Source organism: Leopardus geoffroyi, chromosome B4 (genome assembly GCF_018350155.1).
Source record: "Leopardus geoffroyi isolate Oge1 chromosome B4, O.geoffroyi_Oge1_pat1.0, whole genome shotgun sequence".
Classification (NCBI taxonomy): Eukaryota; Metazoa; Chordata; class Mammalia; order Carnivora; family Felidae; genus Leopardus; species Leopardus geoffroyi.
In genome coordinates this window covers 34,427,845-34,451,246 of record NC_059341.1, presented here as the reverse complement: position 1 = coordinate 34,451,246, position 23,402 = coordinate 34,427,845, and the positions used below count along the sequence as shown (strand labels likewise).

Genomic DNA, 23,402 nt, shown 5'->3' with positions numbered 1-23,402 from the left:
GTCCTATCTAAATAACATTCTGCGGGAGTAGACATGTAAATAACATTTTCTAAAAGGAACTTTAGTTGGAAGCTCAGACCTGCCTCCATAGAATGCTTATCACCCTGGCAAACTCTCCAGTATGTCTAGCTTTCTGTTTCACAAGTTCATACATGAGGCTGTCAGCACAAACATGAGTTCAGGTTACTGGGATGATTTATAAACTAGAATCACAATTTATTTTTTTTATTTTAGAGAAAGAGCATGTGAGTGTGCGAGCAGGGGGGTAGGGAAGCGCGCAGAGAGAGAGAGAGAGAGAGAGAGAGAGAGAGAGAGAGAAAGAGAGACTATATTAACCACACGCTGAGCGTGGACCTGACTCAGAGCTCAATCCCACAACCCTGGGATCTTGACCTGAGCCAAAATCAAGAGTCAGACGCTTACTGACTGAGCCACCCAGGTGCCCCTAGAATCACACTTAATTAATTTATAGTGGAGAGTGAGAGGAATCAACACCTGTGTTCTCCAGCTGGCACTTTTTCTTTCCTAGAAGACAAGTTGCTTGAGAAACAAATTATAGTAAGAATGCAAATATATTATGTACTATTAAGTTTACTAATTTACAATAAGAAATATAATTGCTAAGGAAATGTTAGCTAGGGGAGGCTGGGTGGCTTAGTCGGTTAAGCTTTGGACTCTGGCTCAGGTCATGATCTTGTGGTTTGTGATTTTAAGCCCCACATCTGGTGAACTCAAGCCCTGTTTTGGGTGAGCCCCACTTCTCTCTCTCCCTCTCTCTCAAAAACAAAACAAAAAAACAAACAAAATAAATATAATTGCTAAGGGATCAAGCACTCAATCCTTTCCTGAAAGCAAACTGCATGGAAATATTTTATTTTTTTAAAGTTTTATTTAAGTAACCTCTACACCCAACATGGGGTTTGAACTCACAATCCCAAGATCAAGAGTCACATGCTCTTCTGACTGAGCCAGCACTCCACATGAAAGAATTTTAATCTGAAGAGCAACACAATAACACAGAATCAGAGCTAGGAGAGCTCATTCTGATTCAAGGTCCTTTGGTCTAGAGCATCCTTCTAATGCTACAGCCTGTATGTACCTGCCATGGTGCCAGCAGTCACCCCTCACACTGAGGCATATTCTCCGTTGGACAGGACATGGAGGAACAACTTAGTATTTGCCTCTGGGCCTGCAGCTATATTTTCACTGCTGACCAACCTTTTTTTCTGGTACCCACATTACTACTTCAAGTATAGGAATACACTGGGTTACAGCCAAACTTTGCTAGTCTGGGAGTAGTGTGCCTCTTTTAGATGGTACTGTCTGCCTATCTTTGTTCCAATCCAGTATGGACTGTTTTTATTGCTGAACTTTCAGAACATTATGGTACTACAATGTTCTCAGAAAGGGAAGAGGGTACTAACTCAGATGGGGCAATTTGACCTCTTTATGAAAAGAAATCAAGAGGCTTAGATACACTTAATGTCCATAATGTGTTAAGATACCCCTGATTTCCATGGTTGAGCTATCATCTATTTAAAGCATGCAATATAATCTCTAACATTTCAATGTATTAAAAAAAAAATAGATGTCTTCTTTAAGCTCTTTACCTTTACCAGAGGGAAATCCTGTTTCCTGCAACGAACAATCATTCGCGGCTCCAACAATTGGTACAAACCCTTTAAAACACAATCAGATTCAATTAGTAGGAAATGCAATTCATAAAACCCAATACCAAACAAAATATTTTTATAATTCTTTCATGTAATTTGGAAAAAGAACACACAGTATGAGAACGTGGTAAAAAGCTTTTGATATCACAAACGAGATAAATACACCCAACACTCCAGTGGTAGAAACAAAATTTATATGGGAATCTTCTCTTACATCAACTAGGCAGAGGCCAAATGTTATTGTAATTAACGTAAGTAAAATAAGAATTCACAAACAAGCAGCAAACATTTAAGATGCATGCTGTCTCTGGTCTGAGCCTCATAATTTAAAGCAAGTATTTTAGTGGTGCAATCAAATTAAGGAAGTTTAAGGCCGGAGGTTGCAAGCATATTTGACCCTTGAGTTCTAAAGGACTAGTAAGACTATATAAAAGAGTGGTAAAGTCTGGAAGTCTTAACCACCAGACTTTACTGTCCTCCCATGCATTTGTCTATTAGACAAGGAAAAGAGCGAAAGGAAGAAAGCTGAGATGACTAAACAGGAAAAAACAGAGCTGGTCTCTTAACACATCTTATTGATAACCTATAAAGTTACCTGGAGCACCAGACCATCCAGCAGCACCTGGTACCTGGTTGTATCTTTTACCACTTTGCTGAGTCTTTGTTTTGCTTCATTTAGTAGGTCCTACAAAAAGCAGAGAAGAATAAGTTTCTGGGTCATCAGCTCAGAACCCACCGTGAGGATGGTCCTGGCTCACACCCAATTGCTTCACATTATATTACTGTTTTCATTCAAAACACATTCCAAGACAGATGATAAACCAGATGTCGTACCAAGTCCTATACATCAATACAAGGAAGCATGAAGAATCATCCATAACTCCTGGGGAGTTCACACTCAAGCAGAATAGCCCAGATTATCAATCAATTCAGAAATCTATAAAACTAACATAGAAAGAGCTACATGGTAAAGATTTTAAAAGCAAGCTATTAGGACAATTGTGCAATAGGATTATATTTTTTATTAGGAAAAACACAAATAATATCTAGATAGATAGCAAAGCGTCAACAATGTTTACCTCTGGGAGGCTAGGTTATCAATGATTTCAATTTTCTTTTTTAAGTGTTTATTTAAATTCCAGTTAGTTAACATACAGTATAATAAGTTCCAGGTGTACAATATAGTGATTCAACATGTCTGTATAACACCTGGTGCTCATCAGCAGTGCCCTCCTTAATTCCTATCACCTACTTAACCCATCCCCTCACCCACCAATGATTTCAGTGTTCTTTATGCTAGTTTGTATTTTCTAAGTTTTTATTTATTTATTTTTGAGAGACAGAGAGAGAAAGAGCAGAGGAGGGGCAGAGAGAGAGGGACAGAGAATCCTAAGCAGGCTCCACACTATCAATACAGAGCCCATTGAGGGGCTTGAATTCACAAACCATGAGATCATGACCTGAGCTGAAACCAAGAGTCGGATGCTTAACTAACTGAGCCACCCAGGTGCCCCTGTATTTTCTATAATAAACATTGACTTCTATAATAAAAGTAACTAAAATAAAAATTAAAAGGGATTATTAGGAAACATAACAAAGAGAACACATTGGAAATCATTCATTAAGTAACAAGCATTTATTGGCTTACTGGCAAAAAACGGAGTCTCGTCTTTTAAAAGGCAGAGATAATGCCTCTTAAATTCTCCGACACAGTGTATTCTAGTTAGTATAATCCTTGGAAAGTTATGTTTTTTGGTGTTTTAAGGAGGAAGGAGAGACACATGCTCACCTAGAGACCAGAGTTTGGGGAGAGAGGGTGGAGGGGAGGAAGTGGCCCTCTATGTTGAAAAGCCCTTTGTTCTGAGAGTCACCCTTCATCCCCACCCCTCTGAGAACCACTGCCATGCAGGACACCTGCAGTGAGCTCTTGCTCCACAATGGGCGCCTAGGTGAGGGCATTCGGTCTGACATTCAAATCACACATCTAATTTCAAGCAAACGTTTCTTTCATCATTTGACATTCACTAAGTGCAAATACAACAAGATTTATTAAAAAAAAAAAAATCAGAAGTATTCACTTTAGTGCCAATTAAAAAAAAGCTTTTAATAGAAAGTAAAATAAATTCAAAGACTTCAATAGCACCACTTCAATCGTATCATGGTATGAGCCTGGGTGGCTCAGTTGGTTAGGTGTCTTCTCAGAAGACTGGCTCGGCTCATGAGCTCACAGTTCATGGGCTCGAGCCTCCCGCGTTGGGCTCTGTGCTGACAGCTCAGAGCCTGAAGCCTGCTTCAGATCCTGTGTCTCCCTCTCTTTCTGTTCCTTCCCTTCTGGTGCTCTGTCTATCAAAAATGAATAAATGTTTAAAAAAAAAATTTTTTTTTAAGAAGAAGAATGGTGGCCCTTCACCTGTACAGACTAACTTTGCAAGCAATTTTCTGTCAATTTTGACATTAGACAACTAATCAAAGTTCAAACACATACATGCTTTCATATGAAGACTGTTTCTAACATACTAACAAATGAAAAACTAAACAATACGAGCATGCACTACTGTGGAAGATTTTTTTTCATTTTAGTCAATATACAGTACAAAATTGGTTTCTGTAGATTTCTTCTTTTTGTTTTTTTAATGTTTATTTTTGAGAGAGACAGAGCGTGAGCAGAGGAGGGGCATAGCAAAAAGGAGACACAGAATCTGAAGCAGGCTCCAGGTTCTGAGCTGTCAGCACAGAGCCTGACGTGGGGCTCGAACTGACGAGCCATGAGATCATGACCTGAACCAAAGTCGAACGCTCAAGCCATTCAGGTGCCTCACTGTAGAAGATTTCTAATCTGTGGCTGGACACCCCCAAAAATTTCATGAAGGTGTTCTGAGAATCCATGTCATTAGAGTTTATAATGCGAACTACTTAAAATTTCTCTTTTTCAAAAGCAAATAAAATAGTTGAAAAAAATTCTAATTCACATATGATTATACACCTTAAGATTATCTTCACTGAATTCAACATCTGTACAAAAAACCTTATACTGATTACAATGTCTCTAGAACATCCAGAACTAAGGGAAAACAAAAATACAGCGGTAGTATATCCAAGTTGACTTTCTGTTTATCTGAAAACAAAGACTAACCACACGTACAGTGAGTTATTTGCAAAGAAATGCTTGTTATAAAGCTGCCCAAATGCTCTTACGTTGTTATTAGAGCGCTTTCCTCCCCAAATTATGAAAATAAATGGGTTGATCCAAAATGCAAGGATTCCAAACATCAAGTGATGACTGCAGTTTGTCTCCTTTAGAAACTTTTAACATGAAAATAGTTTACCTATTCTTGTATTTCAGTCTATGTTACAATATATACTCTGTCCCCAAACCAAACATGACCAAATGCCATTCATTGGTCAATGATTCGTACTTTTCACCTATAACTGTGTATGTGTATGTGTGTATATATACACATATATACATATGTATATATGTATGTGTATATATATGCATATGTGTATGTATGTGTATTTATGTATATATACACATACATATGTGTATATGCATGTATATACACATATATACATATGTGTATATACACATACATACATACGTGTATATGTATGTGTATATATATGTATATATACACACATACACATATTTTAATGTTTATTTATTTATTTATTTTTAACATTTATTTTATTTTTGAGACAGAGAGAGACAGAGCATGAACGGGGGAGGGTCAGAGAGAGAGGGAGACACAGAATCTGAAACAGGCTCCAGGCTCTGAGCGGTCAGCACAGAGCCCGACGTGGGGCTTGAACTCGCATACCGTGAGATCGTGACCTGAGCCGAAGTCGGATACTTAACCGACTGAGCCACCCAGGCGCCCCGTTAATGTTTATTTTTGAGAGAGACAGAGTGTGAGCAGGAAAGGAGCAGAGAGAGAGGAAGACACAGAATCTGAAGCAGGCTCCAGGCTCTGAGCTGTCAGCACAGAGCCCAACACAGGGCTTGAACTCGTGAATTGCGAGATCATGACCTGAGCCAAAGTTGGATGCTTAACCGAGTGAACCACCCAGGTGACCGACTTATATTTTTAAAAATTATTAATTTTGAGAGAGAGAGAAAGAGAGAGAGAACGCAAGTAGGGAAGGGCAGAGAGAAAGAATCTCAAGCAGGCTCTACACTGTTAGCCTGGTGCCCAATACAGGGCTTGAACTCACAAACCATGAGATCATGACCTGAGCCGAAGTCAGACAGTTAATTGACTGAGCCACCCAGGTGCCCCCACTTTTAATTAATTATCATATATATATTTTTTAAGTTTATTTATTTTGAGAGAGAGAGAGAGAGAGAGAAAACGTGCTCGCACACATGGGGGAGGAGTAGAGAGAGGGAGAGAAAGAATCCCAAGCAGTCTTCTGTCAGCACAGAGCCGGAGGTGGGGCTCGACCCCCTGAAATGTGAGATCATGACCTGAGCTAAAACCAAGAATCAGATGCTCAACCACCTGAGCCACCCAGGAACCCCAGCATAATTATATTTTAACTAGATTATACCACTTGATAGGAGTATTATAATTGTTTTAAACTTTAAAATGCAGTTTTAATATACTAATTTTTTTTCCCTAAAAGAAAAAAAATCACTCTTTTATTACATTCTGCACAAAACTGAAAAAGTAGTTAAAATTCCCAGAGGAGTTTGCAAGATTCTAGTTCGTTAATAAATCAGAAAAGGATAGAAAGTTCTTTTACTGTTTCCCTGCTTATGACCCAAAGTAGGAGTCCTTTCCCAACAAGGCCCTATTGAGAGATGGGCCCAAATAACAGCAAAATAGTATAGTTTGAAGCCTGAAACAAGTTAACAGGCATGTTTTGCTAAATTCACCTAAGCAAAACCAAGTACTTTTTTTTGTTACTGAAGTACAGTTGACATACAATGTTATATTCCTTTCAGGTGTGCTACCTAGTAACTGGACAATTCTACCCACTACTCAGTGTTCACCACCATTAGTCACCATCTGTTACCATATGACATTACATTATTGACTATATTTCCTACGCTGTACTTTTCATCTCCATGACTTGACTTATATCTGTACCTCTTAATCCCCTTCACCTCACCCAACACCCTCCCTTCTAGCAACCACCAGTTTGTTCTCTGTATCCGTTTGTTCACTTGTTTGTTTTTCAAATTCCACATATAAGCAGAATCATATGGTGCCTGTCTTTCTCAGACTCATTTCACTTGGCACAACAGTCTTTTATCCATCTACGTTGTCACAAATAGTTAAGATTTCTCTCTTTATGGTTAATATTCCATTATGTATATACACTCCCTTCTTTATCTATTCATCTATCAATGGACATTTGGGACATTTGTCTTGGCTATTGTAAATAATGCTATAGTAGGGCTGCATATATCTTTTTGATTAGTGTTTCCATTTTCTTTGGGTAAATACCCTGTAGGAGAAGTACTGGATCATATGGTATTTCTCCTTTTAAAAAGATATTTTTATTATTTTTTAAGGTCATCTCTACACCCGATATGGGGCTTAAACTCATGACACTGAGATCAGAAGTCACATGCTCTACCAACTGAGCCAGCCAGGCATCCCTGGATCATATGGTATTTCTATTTTTAATTTTTTGAGGAACCTCCATACTGTTTTCTAGAATGGCTGCACCAGTTTACACTCCTACCAACAGTGCATGAAGGTTCCCTTTTCTCCACACCCTTGCCACCACTTATTTCTTATCTTTTTGACAGTAGCCATTCTGAAAGGTATGAGCTGATACTGTGGTTTTGATTTACATTTCCCTGATGATTACTGATATTGAACACCATTTTAAAAATGTCTATTTAGGTCCTCCACCCACTTTTTAACCAGATTATTTCAGGGAGGTGGTGTGGTGTTTAGGTGTAGAAGTTGTTTATATATTTTTATATTTACCCTTTATTGAATGTATTACTTGCAAATATCTTCTCCCATTCAGTAAGCTCCCATTTTGGCTGTTTTGTTGTTGTTGTTTTTTAAGTTTATTTTTTAAAATTTATTTTGAGAGAGAGAGAGTACATGGGAGGTGCAGAGAAAGGGGGAGAGAGAGAATCCCAAGCAGGTTTGCACTATCAGTGCAGAGCCCAGTGTGGGGCTTGAACTCACAAGCCATGAGCTCATGACCCGAGCTGAAGTCAAGAGTCAGACGCTTAACTGACTGAGCCACCCAGGTGCCCCCCTATTTTGTTTTAATGATGAAAAACAAATACATTTAAATTAACAACAAGGGCATTCAGCTGACTCAATCAGTGGAACATGCAACTCTTGATCTAAGGTTGTGAGTTTGAACCCCACATTGGGTATACAGATTAAAAATAAAATCTTAAAAAAAAAAAGTTAACAACAAAATGTCAAAAAGGACAATCCTTTTCCTTCTTCTAAGTATGTAATTATTAGACGATAGTCACTTTCTTTTTCACATTTTCCCCATGGTGGTATTATCTCAGTGGTTGTATCAGGTTGGCTTTATTTCCATTTGTTACAGAACATCAGCTAGCTTTTGCTTTAAAGCATTTATCTGACAGAGGTATTTCTATGGATAACCACTAATAAAGGAATCTACTAAAGAAACTGTAAGACTATTACCCTTTTAATACACTGAGTGTGATTAGCTTTTAAGATTTTTCTAGTCCCTCCATAAGAGACTCTTGGTTTAGTGAACAAACTGAGGGCTGATGGAGGGAAGTGGGCAGGAGGATGGGTTAAGTGGGTGATGGGTATTAAGGAGGGCACTTGTGATGAGCACTGGATGTTATATGTAAGTGATGAATCACTAAATTCTCCTGAAACCAAAAATCAAATAAAAACAAAAACAAAAAACAAAGCCAAATAAAATAACCAACAAAAATGACTTTTCTAGTCCCTGAGGGCTCAAGAGAAAGTAAACCCTCAAAATCTCCCCCACAGCAACAGTCAATCTCAAATATATTCTACACAAAGCAGACTAAACCCTCAGAGCAAGAAATATTTAAACAGTAATCCATCTCCTCACAAAGACCTGGAGTCTGAAGACAGGGTTATAATTTTGAGTTAGTCCAGACACTGAAAGACATGATGACAGCAGTAATGTAAAAAACATTCTTTAAGTTCAAAGGAGGAAGAGCATAGATTTAAAAAGAAAAAAAAAAAAAAAGAAAGAAAGAAAAAGGTGGATCAATTTATGAGGGGTTGGTGGGGGGGTTAAAGAAACTGGGTGGAATATGATGCCCTGACAAAACAATTAAAATTTCTTCCTTTTTTTTTTTTAGAATTAAAATTTCTACGTGAACATAGTAAAACTATTAAGAGGTGCTCAAAAATCAACCTCTAATTTTTTAATTTATTTTTAATGTTTTTATTTATTTTTGAGACAGAGAGAGACAGAACATGAGCAGGGGAGGGGCAGAGAGAGAGGGAGACACAGCATCTGAAGCAGGCTCCAGGCTCTAAGCTGTCAGCACAGAGCCTGATATGGGGCTCGAACTCACAGACTGTGAGATCATGACCTGAGCTGAAGTCTGATGCTTAACCGACTGAGCCACCCAGGCGCCCCTCAACCTCTAATTTTAAGTGTCCATCAGAACAACCTAACCCCGAGAAGTATTATCACTTCAATCCGAACAGTCTGGTTAAGAAGTCATTTAAGGCTTCACACAATCTAGGAAGCTTATGAGCACAAGGATTTAAAGCATACACTCTGTAAGATGTTTGGCTGAAAGAAACTGTAGCCCCTCCTCATCGTGGAATCCCTCAAGCATTTTTCTCTGGGCTGGAATTGACCAATCAACTATGGTCAAGCAAAGAGGAGTGGAGTATGGAGATAGGTTTGCTGTAAGAGAATAAAATTAAATAAAGACGACTTGTAAAGAGCAATACTTGCCATCTGTAAAAGTAGCCCACTATGAAAAATCTGGAAATAGGTTAAGTGAGGACTTTTAACACCATCTAAAACTCCAATCAAGGAGGCAGGGAAGCCAGAATAAACCCAAACTCTAGCTAAGAAGGCTGAAACCTGACTGACATAAATTATACTGTCCCTTGAGTATTCCCATAACTTAAAAGATATGTCATCATAGGTGAAAGAGGCAAATTATGATCAACAATGGTACAAACCACTAATATCTTAGTGACACTCTTTGATACTAAATTCAAACTTTCTGGGGCACCTGGGTGGCTCAGTTGGTTAAGTGTCCAACTCTTGATATTGGCTCACAGTTTGTGAGATGGAGCCCCACATCAGGCTCTGTGCTGACAGTACGAAGCCTGCTTGGGATTCTCTCTCTCAAAATAAATAAACATTTAAAAAATAAATAAATTCCAACCTTCTGATTATCTTCTGGCTCCCCACAGCTTTTCCAAGGAGAGATGTGTAAATTACTGCAGTTCACATGTCAGTTTACATTTTATTATCAGTATTTTGGAAGGACATATCTGCCCACTTGAACCTGACTGCCTCTAACCTAACTGCCCTCTTAAACCTGGCTGTTTTATAGGAAACAGAAGGTTCAAAGTGCTTAAAAAATTTGCCCACCGAATAGCTGATACCGGGAAACAGAAATTCAAATCTCACAGGAATTCCAAAGCTTGTGCTCTTAAACATCAGGGCAGGCAAGGAAAAAGGATAAACATCAGAGAAAATAACTACTAGAAATAAAATGTTTTCAAATAGCGAAATCCATTTAAAGCAGGTATGTATGCTTTGATGAATATGTAACCCTGTCTGCTCTGTTTCCTCAGCCCTCTAGGCCTCTTACTGTGTTTGCTAAACTGTAAATTACTTGATGGTAAGAAGTTAGACTTGGCAAAGGGCTAAGGAAACACATGTCTTTAGAACTAAAATTATAGAAATGTTTATTTTCACAAAATTCTCACTATAAATTAAAAAAATAAAAGCTCAGCTGTACACTGAACTCAAGTTGCATGCTATAAAATACTTGTAACTTTGTATTTGAGATCAATGCACCAGCAGCTCCCACAGCCCCGCTCCTTAGGAGGCCATGCACATGCCTCCAGTTCCTCACCACACACTTACTTACACCACACACTTTTCAGGCCATTACAGTCTGGCTTTCTGCCTTCATTAATCCAATGAAAGTGCTCTGGCAAAAGTCAGAAATGACACCTTGAATGCCAAATCTGTGCTCTACCTACTCTGATTCTTAGAAGCATTAGCTGCTATTTTAGATTCTCATTTTGTTCAAGTTTTCTGTTCCCTTAGCTTCTTATTCTTCTCCAACACGACTGCTTTTTTCTTCATGTTTCCTTAGCAATCCCTTATCTTCCTGCCTATTAAATATGATGCTTCTTGGGGGTACCTGTCTAGCTCAGTTGGTAGAGTATGCAACTCTTGATCTTGGGGTCATGAGTTTAAGCCCCACGTTGAGTGCAGAGCTTACTTAATTAAAAAAAAAAAAAAAAAAAAAGATGCTTCTCAGTTTGTTTACTTGGCCCTATAATTCGACATCCACAACCTTGGTGATCTCATCCATTCCTTCAGCTCCACCTGGAATCAGTGTGCTGTCCATATAGAAGTTCCAACTTCTCAGGACGCCTGGCTGGCTTAGTCAGTGCAGTGTGCAACTCTTGATCTCAGGGCTATGGGTTCAAATCTCACAATGGGTGTAGAAATTACTTAAAAATAAAATTTTGGGGGCGCCTGGGTGGCTCAGTAGGTTGAGCGTCCGACTTCGGCTCAGGTCATGATCTCGCGGTCCGTGGGTTCGAGCCCCGCATCGGGCTCTGTGCTGACAGCTCAGAGCCTGGAGCCTGTTTCAGATTCTGTGTCTCCCTCTCTCTCTGCCCCTCCCCGACTTGCACTCTGTCTCTGTCTCAAAAATAAATAAACATTAAAAAAAATTAAAAAAAAATAAAAATAAAAATAAAATTTTGGGGGTGCCTGGGTGGTTCAGTTGTTTAAGCATCAGACTCTTGATTTTTGCTCAGGTCATGATCTCAAGGTTTGTGAGTTCGAGCCCCATGTTGGGCTCTGCAGTGACAGTGCGGAGCCTGCTCAGGATTCTTTCTCTCTGCCCCTCCAGCTCTCTCTCAAAAAAAAAAAAAAAAAAAAAAAAAAATCAATCAACTTAAAACCACAACTCATACATAGCATACTAGGATATTAAATTCCACAAAAGCAGGAGCTAAATTTTATTATATCTCTAGTAATTAGAATCGTGCTTGCACCTGGTAAGAATTCAAATATTTGATAATAAATGATTAATCTAAATTTTAGGTATTAATGGGGTGCCTGGGTGGCTTAGGCGGTTAAGCAGCCGACTTTGGCTCAGGTCACGATCTCAGGGAGTTCAAGCTCTGCATCAGATGAGCTCCAGGCCCACTTCGAACAGTGCGGAGTCTGAGTGGAATTCTCTCTCACCCTCCCTCTCTGCCCCTTGCTCACTCGCACCCTCTCAAAAATAAGTGAATTTTTAAAAATCACTTAAAAATAAAAACTAAATAAATAAAAATAAAAGTACAATTTTTTTTTAATTAAAAAAAACAATACAGGGGCGCCTGGGTGGCGCAGTCGGTTAAGCGTCCGACTTCAGCCAGGTCACGATCTCGCGGTCCGTGAGTTCGAGCCCCGCGTCAGGCTCTGGGCTGATGGCTCGGAGCCTGGAGCCTGTTTCCAATTCTGTGTCTCCCGCTCTCTCTGCCCCTCCCCCATTCATGCTCTGTCTCTCTCTGTCCCAAAAATAAATAAAAAACGTTGAAAAAAAAAAAAAATTAAAAAAAACAATACATGCTATAACCCTTGGCACTCATATTGAGGCCTGCTACTGACATATTTTAAGTTACAGGTCTCTAAACTCTTGACTATACAAATAACAGCATCTACACAGTAGCTGACACAGTTGTCATTTTTGACTCCAGGCATATATCAAAGATGTAGCAACTTAAATAGTTCAGGGCTTTCCGAGCACTGGCACCAAACAGCTGGGAGAATATTTCAACTATCCAGACCAATTAAGAGAAGGGTCACCACAGGAGGAGATGGGGTGGGGAAAGTGGTGGAGGAGATGGGGTGGGGAAAGTGAAGTAACACTTCTTAAACAAATACTATATGCCAAGTGTTAAGCTAGAGTATTTAAATGCATTCTTGCATTCGATCCTTATGAGAGCCTAAGAACCCTGTGTTTTAACTGGGCCAAGAGACTGATATTTGTTGGTATAAGCCTTATGGATTTGATTCCTTAAATTTTAAGTTTTTATTTTTATTTTAGAGAGAGAGTGCACGTGTGTAAGACAGAGGAGGGCAGAGAGAGAGAGACAGAGAGAGAGAGAGAGAGAATCTCAACCAGTCTTCACACTTAGTACAGAGCCCAACTCATTACCCAAGCCAAAACCAAAAGTCAGATGCTCAACCAAGCTACCCTGGTATCCGATTCTTTAAATTTTTAATGTGCATGTAACACTACGTAAAAATAAATTTGATGTTTTAAATATTTTATTTAATTTTGAAGTTTATTTACTTTAAGAGAGATAGAATAAGTGGGGGAGGGGCAAAGAGAGAGGGAGAGAGAGAATCCCAAGCAGGCTCCATGCTGTCAGTGCACAACCTGACATGGGGCTTGATCTCACAAACCACGAGATCACGACCTGAGCCGTTATCAAAAGTTGGACACTGAACCAACTGAGCCACCCACATGCCCCTTTATTTTTTTAAAGTAGGCTCCACACCTAACTTGGGGCTTAAACTCACGACTCCAAGATCAAGAGTTGCATGCTCTACCAATTGAGTCAGCCAGGTACCCCAAAATAAATTTTACTTTTAAACAGTTTAAAAATTATTTTTAAAAAGAGAAAAACCCAGAGACACCCGGGTGGCTCAGTCAGTTAAGTGTCTGACTTTGGTTTAGGTCATGATCTCACAGTTTGGGAGTTCGAGCCCCATGTCAAGCTCTGTGCTGACAGCTCAAGCCTGGAGCCTGCTTCGGATTCTGTGTCTCCCTCTCTCTCTGTCCCTTGGCCACTCATGCTCTGTCTCTCTCTCTCTCTCGCTCTCTCTCAAAAATAAACAAACCTTAAAAAAATTAAAATAAAAAAGAGAAAAACCCAGCCCTCTGAACCAAGCACCATAATTAATACATACCAAAGAGGAAATTGAGGGTCAGAAATAATAATTTACTCAAACTAATATGGCAAAGCTGAAAGACTTGTAAGCCCAAGTTCTTTCACAACAAACTACCTTCCCTAAGCACATACTATTATTTTAAGAGAAGTGTATAAACTAGGTCAATCAATTCTGGTTGCTAAAGAAATCTGAATCCTGTGGAAAAAAATCAACCACTGTTTACTGAAACTCAACATTTTAGTGAAGACACTAGGTAACAACTACCCTCAGGTGTTAACATTTTGCAGTCAACATTTCCACAAAAAGCTGTCTAGTCCTCCTTTTATATTTTATAGAGTATGAACTATTCATTCCCATGTAACAAGATAATTTAGCAACACATTCCCTATTTTCCCAAATTCCTAGAATTTAAAAGCATTCACATTTGAAGTGCTATGAAGGTTATGTTAATAAGCAATCTCTGTTGTCCTGAACTTCGGCCCCTCACTTAACATCCTGACAGACACATCCAACTGGAGATTTCTTGGCCCCTTAAAGTATGTCCAAAAGTAAGCTAGCTATTCTTTTTTTTGTTTTGTTTTTTGTTTGTTTTAAGCTAGCTATTCTTTTTTTTTTTTTTTCCAACGTTTATTTATTTTTGGGACAGAGAGAGACAGAGCATGAACGGGGCAGGGGCAGAGAGAGAGGGAGACACAGAATGGGAAGCAGGCTTCCCATTTTGAAAAGTTTAAAGTTTAAAGTTGAAAAGTTTAAATGTATGTTTCAGTAGGTTTCTGCCTTCTTCCTCAGATGACAATACTTCCCAAATGGCTATCTTGTGTCTAACCTCTTCCCTCTTGTTATTTTTTTTTTTTTTAATATTTATTCATTTTTGAGACAGAGTGTGAGTGGGGGAGGGGCAAAGAGAGAGGGAGACACAGAATCGGAAGCAGGCTCCAGGCTCTGAGCTGTCAGCACAGAACCCAACACAGGGCTCAAACTCACGGACTGTGAGATCATGACCTCACCTGAAGTCAAATGCTTAATTGACTGAGCCACCCAGGTGCTCCTAACCTCTTCCCTCTTAAATTTAGCCTACATATTCATACCATGAACCCTATTTATGATAATTCTCATAAAATAAAATAAAAACTTCAATAGCTTCTACTGAAAATAGGTGAAGCTCTTTTAGCCTTGCACTCTTGGCCATAATTTTACTAATTTTATTCGTCCCTATCACCCTCACATACTGTATGGTCCACCCATAATGTGCTGTATAACCAAAAGAGTCTATACGCTCTGTGAGATCAGAGGGTCTTTGAAGACATGGCAATACCTTATTCACTTTGTATTTACTACAACACCTAGTATAATGATTTGCTGACCAATTGTTTTCTAAAAACCATTCACCTCCTTAATTAGCTAATGCTAACTAGTGCATTCTCTATAATAGGTAAATAAACACTTTACAATTTTATAATAGGGGCTAATTACTCACTGTAATAAGGTCATCTCTCGCTCTGAGGACTTTGAGCCTTGCTTGATTCATCAAATTAGACATCTGACTGCAAAAGATATGGAAAAATAGTAGCAGTACAGCATAAAAATATAGAAACTGTAGAAAAAATATACAGCTTCCTACATACGCACAAATACTCCTCTTTGCATATACTCGAGTGGCTTCTATAAACTTATTTTCAAAGATAAAGAAGCACTTTTATATCAGTTATTCCAACTTTTTTTTCAATAATCCTGTGAAGCTTCCATTTTCACAAAGGAAGAAAAATAATTAAGCAACTTGCCCAAGGTGAGAAAAGTGTAAGTTGGTCCAGTTAAGACTTGAATCCATACCTCCCTGACTCCAAAGCACATGCTCTGTCTTTTGTCCCACTGACTTTTCAAAGCTTCCTTAGCTAATATTGTGACCAGGATCTACTTACATTTTCTTCTGCTGCTCAATCTGCTTTTCTTTCTTCTCATAGTATTCCATAATCTTCAGTCTTTGGGTTTGCACAAGACGACCTTTCTCAATGTTGAACTCTTCCTCTGCCTACCAAGGAATTAATTATTATTAATTCATTACAGCAGATCTGGAGTTTTATTTTAAGCAGCTGGTAACCAGAGGTACTTGCTTATAATTATCGTTTTCCATATCAAACATAGGAAGTTTATTATGACTTGTCTTCAAGAATTATTTCTAATTTACTTAAAAGAGATAACCATTGATTTTCATCATAAATGATGAACCAGAAAACTAAAAACCTGATCAAAAATAATCATACCCAGTGGTGCCTGGCTGGATCAGTTGGTAGAGCATGCCACTCTTGATCTAAGGGTCCTAAGTTCAAGCCCTACGTTGGGTGTAGAGCCTACTTAAACTAAAAATTAAAAAAAAAGAAAAAGAAAAAGGATAATAGTACCTACCCACAAAGTCATAAAGGATATATTGATAGAAGGTTCTGTGTGTGAAAAAAATCATTGGGGCGCCTTGGTTGAGCATCCAACTTCCGCTCAGGTCATGATTTTGTGGTTCATGGGTTTGAGCCCTGCATCAGGCTCTCTGCCATCTGTGTGGAGCCCACTTAACATCCTCTGTACCCCAGCCTCTCTCTGAACCTCCCCAACTCACACTCACTCTCTCTCAAAAATAAAACATAAAAAAAAAAACCATTATGTATTCTAAATTTAATCCATTTGCTTACTAGGGGGCTAATGAAAAGAACACAGAATTTGGAGTTTAGAAGATCTGGGTTACTGCCTAAAGAATCTGGTCAAGTAATCTCAGTTTTAGTCCTCCCTTATAAAAATAAAAGAATTATAACAGCATTCTTGCCTCCATTGATCAGAAAAATAAGATGAATCTAACAGTCGTTTTAAAATTATAAATTAGGGGTGCCTCAGTCAGTTAAGTGGCCAACTCTTGGTTTCGGCTCAGGTTATTATCTCACAGTTCATTGAGTTTGAGACCCGCATTGGGCTCTGTGTAGACAGTGTGGACCCTGTTTAGGATTCTCTCTTCCTCCCTATTTCTCCACCCCTCCCACGTGCTCTCTCTAAATAAATAAACTTTTAAAAAACTTAAAAAGAAAAAAACAAGCACAAATTAATGAAAAAGCAAAATAACAACTTAAATATACTACACCTCTTTAAAAAAAATTTTTTTTAATGTTTATTTATTTTTGAGAGAAAGAGACAGACAGAGTGTGAGCAGGGGAGGGGCAGAGAGAGGGAGACACAGAATCTGAAGCAGGCTCCAGGCTCTCAGCTGTCAGCACAGAGCCCAACATGGGGCTCAAACCCATGAACTGTGAGATCATGACCTGAGCCGAAGTCAGACCCTCAGTCAACTGAGCCCCCAGGCGCCCCAATACTACACCCTCCTTAACCAGCTATCATAATTACCCATAGATGCTAAATGTCTAGATTCCAGATTCCATGAGAAAATTAACCCATTACTTTTCTACTCCCTACCATAAAATTTCAAGACACTTATTGACAATCAGGATGTTTAGAAAGGAAAGTTTATTTTTTAATATTAAAGATAAGAGCTATTTGGAGTGCCTGGGTGGCTCAGTTGGTTAAGTGTCCAACTTTGGCTCAAATCATGATCTCATGGTTCCTGAGTTCAAGCCTCACATTGAGTCTCGAATCACGGCATCGGGCTCTGCTGTCAACACAGAGCCTGCTTCGGATCCTCTGTCCCCCTCTCTCTCTGCCTCTTCCCCGCTCATGTTCTCTCTCTCAAAAATAAACATTAAAAAAATATTTAAAAAAGAGAAAAGATATTCTTAGCAGTCCTATGTGATGTGTTGTTAAACAACTAGTAAAATTACTCCTTACCAAAGCAAAAACAATACGAAATTTTGATAATTTCTTAAACCTAGAAAAGGAAATCTTACCTTTGCATCTATTTCTTCTGCTTTCTCATTGGCTTCCTGTTCAATAAAAGCCATCATATGCTTAATCTGTAAGAAAAAAATGAAAAGATTATTTTATTTTTGAGTATAACAAGAAAAGAAAATGTACCTATCTTTTCTGATTCATTCAACAATCATTATTGAATGCATATTATGTGCCAGGCATTGTATACAAGGATAAATGAGATAATTTCTGGTCTCAGATATCTTATAATCTGGAATTTGCTCTAGCAAATGGACCAGATGCAATATTCAGTATCACAGAACATTATCCTATTCTCAAAGAACTTAGAGTTTATGGGGGAGGATGGACTAAATATATACCCTCCTCTACTTCATACCCCTTTTGGCCAGGACCCTCTTTTTCTCTTTTCCATTTCTAATAAAATGGATCAAAGACCTATTCAGATTTACTTTTTCAACTTTTTAAAAAAGATTTTATTTTTAAGATTTTTTTATTTTTTATTTTTAAGTAATCTCTATACCCAACATGGAACTTGAACTTATAACACTGAGATCAAGAGTCACATGCTCTACTGACTGAGCCAGCCAGGTGCCCCATACTTTTTCAACTTTCTTACCTTCTACTCTCAACATACTTTAATTCACTTCTACCCCTTCAGTCCACTGAAATTACTCTCATAAAAAGACAATAATCTCCTAGTCCTTAAATCTTGGCCTTACCTTAATTGACATTTCAGCATCTCTTGTTATGTTGACCAATCCTCCCTTCTTAAACAATCTCTTCCTTTTGACTTCCTTGTTCTCCTTCAGTGCCTCTGCCTCCTAGACTGCTCTTTTTTAGATATCCTACTCACAGCAACCGAAATCCAAAACACTCACTAATGAACTGTTAACCACTCCCTGCCCCCAACTTTGATCTCTATCTGGAGGATTAGTACAACATTCAACTTTGACTCTTCCTTGTACCTCAGTCCTCACATCCAATCAACCACCAAGTCCAATCAATTCTCTCTTCCAATGGTTCTTTTATTTGTCCACATCTCTCTATCTTCTTAGCCACTATCCTAGTCTTTGCTATCACCATCTCTCAGCTGAATTATTACCACAGCTTCCAAATCTGTCTACTGGCCTCCAGCCCTGTTTCCTCTTTCATCAACTCTACACTGCAACCAGAAAGATCCTTTAAAAAATGTTGGTCTCATCACATATCACATTCCCCCACACCCCAACTTGCTTTATGATCAAGCTCAAAGATTTTAGAAGGTACATGATCTGGTCAATGCTTACCTTGCCAGCATTATATGAAAAATAACTTTCACCACTTGCCACTCTTCAGACTCTTGGTTCCTATCCTACTAAACTTATTTCAGTTTTTCTGTTCCTTGAGTTCACCACTCTCTCCCTCATTTCCAAGATTTCAAATATGTTGTTCCTTCCACTTGGAATACTCTTCCTCCTGCTTCATCTAGCTAACTTTTTGGGATTCAGCTTGCTTAACAGCCTTTGGAAAATCTTTTCTGAATTTCTCAGCTACGTGCATCTAGGGCACTCCACACTTCCTCTACCTAAATACATATTCATTATTCCTTGCTTACTTGTCCCTATCCACAACTAAACTATAAGGTGAGGTCCTTGTTAAAGGGCTTTAGAGCTCTGGCTACAGAGAATAAAGTCCACTGAAGTCTTCTGAATGGGGCTTGGGGTGACTGATCCAATTTAGACTCATAAATGAAGTATTGTCTCCAGTGAAGATGTAAAATACACCCAAGTGAATATACAAGTAACACAGCTCACCAAACTCACTAGTAGTTTCATTTCATAGGGGCTCTATATAAAAGAAATGATGAATAAAAAAAAAGCTGATTTTAAAAACATCAATAAGCTCTAGGTTAATTCATTGTGTTTATTAATTCTCCCATCTAAGGTAAGCTCCATGAGTACTGAGATCTTGTCTTTTATATCATCATAACTCCAGAAGGGAACAACTGCCACTACAGTGGGTAATCAATAAACATTTGTGAATGAATGAGAACCTGCTGGGTATTTTAAGCCTGTTGAGATATCCCAAGTACTTTTTATTTTTATATAAATATATTTTTTTACTTAAAAAAATTTTTTTTAATGTTTTTATTTATTTTTGAAGGAGAGAGACAGAGCATAAACGGGGGAGGAGCAGAGAGAGAGGGAGACACAGAATCTGCAGCAGGCTCCAGGCTCTGAGCTGTCAGCACAGAGCCCAACGCGGGGCTTGAACTCACGAACCATGAGATCATGACCTGAGCTGAAGTCGGATGCTTAACCGACTGAGCCACCCAGGCGCCCCTATATTTTTTTAAATGTTTATTTATCTTTGAGAGGGACAGACAGTGTGAGTGGGGGAGGGGCAGAGAGAGAGAGAGAGAGACAGAGACAGAGACAGAGACAGAGAGAAAGAACTCGAAGCAGCCTGAGCTGTCAGCGCAGAGCCTGATGCAGGGCTCGAATCATGAGATCATGCTTAGTTGGATGCTTAACCAACTGAGCCACCCATGCGCCACCCCCCCAGTACATTTTAGAGTTTAACAATCTGGAAACAATTCCCAGCTTCTCCATATACCACAAAGATATCATAAAATTAAGGTACACACAGATGTACAAAAGTGAGTCAAGATTTGTTTTACAATAAGGTGAACATACTTAACACTACTGAACTATACACTTAAAAATGGCTGAGTAAGTTTGTTTTATATATTTTTTAAAAAGTGTATTAATAGGGGCGCTTGGGTGGCTCAGTCGGTTAAGCGTCCGACTTCGGCTCATGTCATGATCTCGCGGTTCGTGAGTTCAAGCCCCGCAACGGGCTCTGTGCTGACAGCTCAGAGCCTGGAGCCTGTTTCATATTCTGTGTCTCCCTCTCTCTCTCTGACCCTCCCCCGTTCATGCTCTGTCTCTCTCTGTCTCAAAAATAAATAAACGTTAAAAAAATTTTTTTTAATAAAAAAAATAATATAAAATATAAAGTGAATTAATAATACAAGCTCATGCCATCAAAGTCTTAAAGAAAACACACAGTATGGTTTTAAAAGGTAAGATTTCTTTTTTATCAAAATTCTTAGCAGCTACCCTATGCTTGAGGAACCAAAATAAGTATGATAATCAGAGCCTATTTCATAGGTAATACAATACTTATGAAGTCTCAGGCCTTGAAATATTTGTAGTACCTAATCCAGAGGTACATTGTATAGAAAAACTGTGACCTTGCTAAAAGCATTAACCCCCACAGATTTGTGTGTGTGTTCACGGTAGGAATCTTATCTCCACACGTTCAGTTTGAAGCCTTACTGAACTCAGTTTGGAATTTTAAAGCAGTTAGTTTAAATACAGTAATCAAAACAGGTGTTTATAAATGCCACAAGGCATTGGCCTGTAGAGGTAAACTCTGATTCAAACCTGCATTATCGGCCTTTATCACTCATGGTGGACCCTCTGCTACCAGATTTGACTAGATCAGCACAGCCTAGAGCAAAACACACTCATTTTAACCCAGGTCAGAGAACCTGTTTACAGCCAACATGATCATATTCTGTCTTCAGGAGTTCCAACAAGAGAAATAGTGAAACCCTTCAGGACATTTAACTCCGCCCCTAAGGCAGAAAAATCTGGCCTTTAGAAAATACTTTTCTTTTTCCTGCTAACCCTACTAGGTTTTAAGTTTTTTGAAGTCAGATTCCTTCGAAAATTTAATGAAATAACCATACTCCCCTCATAAAAACAAATATATATAAATTTTTTTTTTTAGATTTGTTTATTTTTGAGATATAGAGAGACAGAGTAAGAGCAGGGGAGGGGCAGAGACAGAAGGAGACACAGAATCTGAAGCAGGCTCCAGGCTCCCAGTTGTCAGCACAGAGTCCGATGCCAGGCTCGAACTCACAAACCGTGAGATCATGACCTGAGCCAAAGTCGGATGCCCAACCACCTAAGCCACCCAGGCACCCCTACATAAATATTTTAATACAATAGGGAAGACATCAGGGAATCCTCTATTTATAAACACTTACTACATGCTTGGTGCCTGGCATATTCACTGCTGCAAATACAGGGAACAAAATACACTGCCCTTATGGAGCTTAGAGTGTGGAGAGGCAGAGAACAGATTTCTTCATCTTTCAATTTTACAGAAAAAACTAAGGAAATATACCACTTTATCTTTATAATATATTTTTCCTGGGGAAGCCTTATTCTTCAATAAGTAGGGTAGGAAAAAGATGAAGGAACAAGTGGAAGAAGACAATCAGCACTGTAATTGTGACTACTAGAAGGTATGGAAGGCACAGTACTTTTCCACTGCACCAAGTTTCTCCTATAGTAAAAATCAGAAATAGCAGTTTATATGTTAAAAACCCCATTGTTTTGTAAGAATATTGTTAAGATTTCTTAATCTTCTCCATAGACACTATTTTTGTTACACGATTTCCCCTTTATGATTAGCATATGACCACTGATGAAGAAACACTCCATTCTTAGTGCATACTAGATTAAAATGCAGAGTCATTTCCTAGGAAAAGGAAAAAATATTTTATTGGTCACTTAAGATTCATAAAGCAGTGAGTGAGCTTTAGTCAGAGAATTTTCCTAGTACTTCAAAAAGAAATGGATGTAGTTCTCTAAATTACCTAAAGATTAAATTGCAGGCTTAAGCTTCTTTCTCTGAAAAACCTTTTGGCAATATGACTACTAAATTCAAGGACCCTGGTTGCAAAGTATCTATGCAGGGCAAATGGAAACCACTTTTTCCTGTTACTTACAGGCCTATCAATGCCAATATATTATCCTGGGAGACTTTCAAATTATAGCTTTCTCAATGCCTACAAACTCGAAGGTATGACACCTTAAAAACACAAAAACAAAAAACCCCTAAAGTTTCCCAGGACTGTTTATACACTTGCAAAAATAATGTAGGTTCACGACTTCCATTTTTTTCCACTGACCTGGACTTACTTACTTTATGCCAAACACTGGCGCTGGAGTTCATAAATGTTAACAGAGGAATTCTGCATTATGATTAATAAATATTTACAAAATATTAACGTACACACTTACTGAGAGAGCAACCATTACAATTCATTATGATAGAGGGGATTCTTCCAAGATGAAGATAAACAGTTCATAAAATGAATGACCTCAAAACAACATTGGAAGCAGCGGTCTCCCATCAGCACTTTATCTTACTGTGAACTCTTCTCCCAGGGTTAAAAATCAAACGAAAAAGAGGTTTTTAATCCTTGCATTCAATTTGCATTTCAACCCTTGTTTTCAATTCTCTGCTCTAACAACCACAGCGAGTACCCTGGGAAAATAGGGAATGCCGAGGTGGGAGGCAAAAAGCCAGCAGCACATCAAGGAGGCGGCACGCGAAACCCCAGCTGAAGACATAAGGCTGTGAGTCAAACATCCCTCCCGCAGACAGACCACTAAGCCCCGGGGACTTGAGGTAAGGGACCCCTCCTTTGGCATCTGGGCTGCCCGAGGCCCGCGTCCTCCCTGAGCCGGGTTCCAGCCCGTCACCCCGGGACCGACGCTGCGACTACGCCAGACCCAACCACAGGCCCTCACCTGCTTTTGCACGTCAGCATCGCTGAGAGCCATAGCGAAAGTGGTGCTAGGCCGGAGGGACACTGGCTGGAACGCGATTAGAACAGGGAGGTAAAAGGAAGGGGAAAAGAAAACCCGGCGCAGGTTTCGACTTCCTTTGCTTTATAACTCCAGCTTCCGGTTCCTGCCAGGTGAC

General features: G+C 39.0%; 1 protein-coding gene across 1 annotated transcript in view; it reads right to left on the bottom strand.

Annotated features, from left to right (window-relative positions):
- The window catches only part of ATP6V1E1 (ATPase H+ transporting V1 subunit E1), a 29,811-nt gene extending 6,409 nt beyond the window's left edge, over positions 1–23,402 (bottom strand). The window contains exons 1-6 of the mRNA XM_045462652.1: positions 23,228–23,402; positions 17,651–17,716; positions 15,692–15,801; positions 15,250–15,316; positions 2,269–2,358; positions 1,611–1,679 (exon numbers count right to left, since the gene is read on the bottom strand). Coding sequence (XP_045318608.1) covers positions 1,611–1,679; positions 2,269–2,358; positions 15,250–15,316; positions 15,692–15,801; positions 17,651–17,716; positions 23,228–23,260 — 435 coding nt within the window. The 5' untranslated portion in view covers positions 23,261–23,402. The remainder of the gene's footprint in view (positions 1–1,610; positions 1,680–2,268; positions 2,359–15,249; positions 15,317–15,691; positions 15,802–17,650; positions 17,717–23,227) is intronic.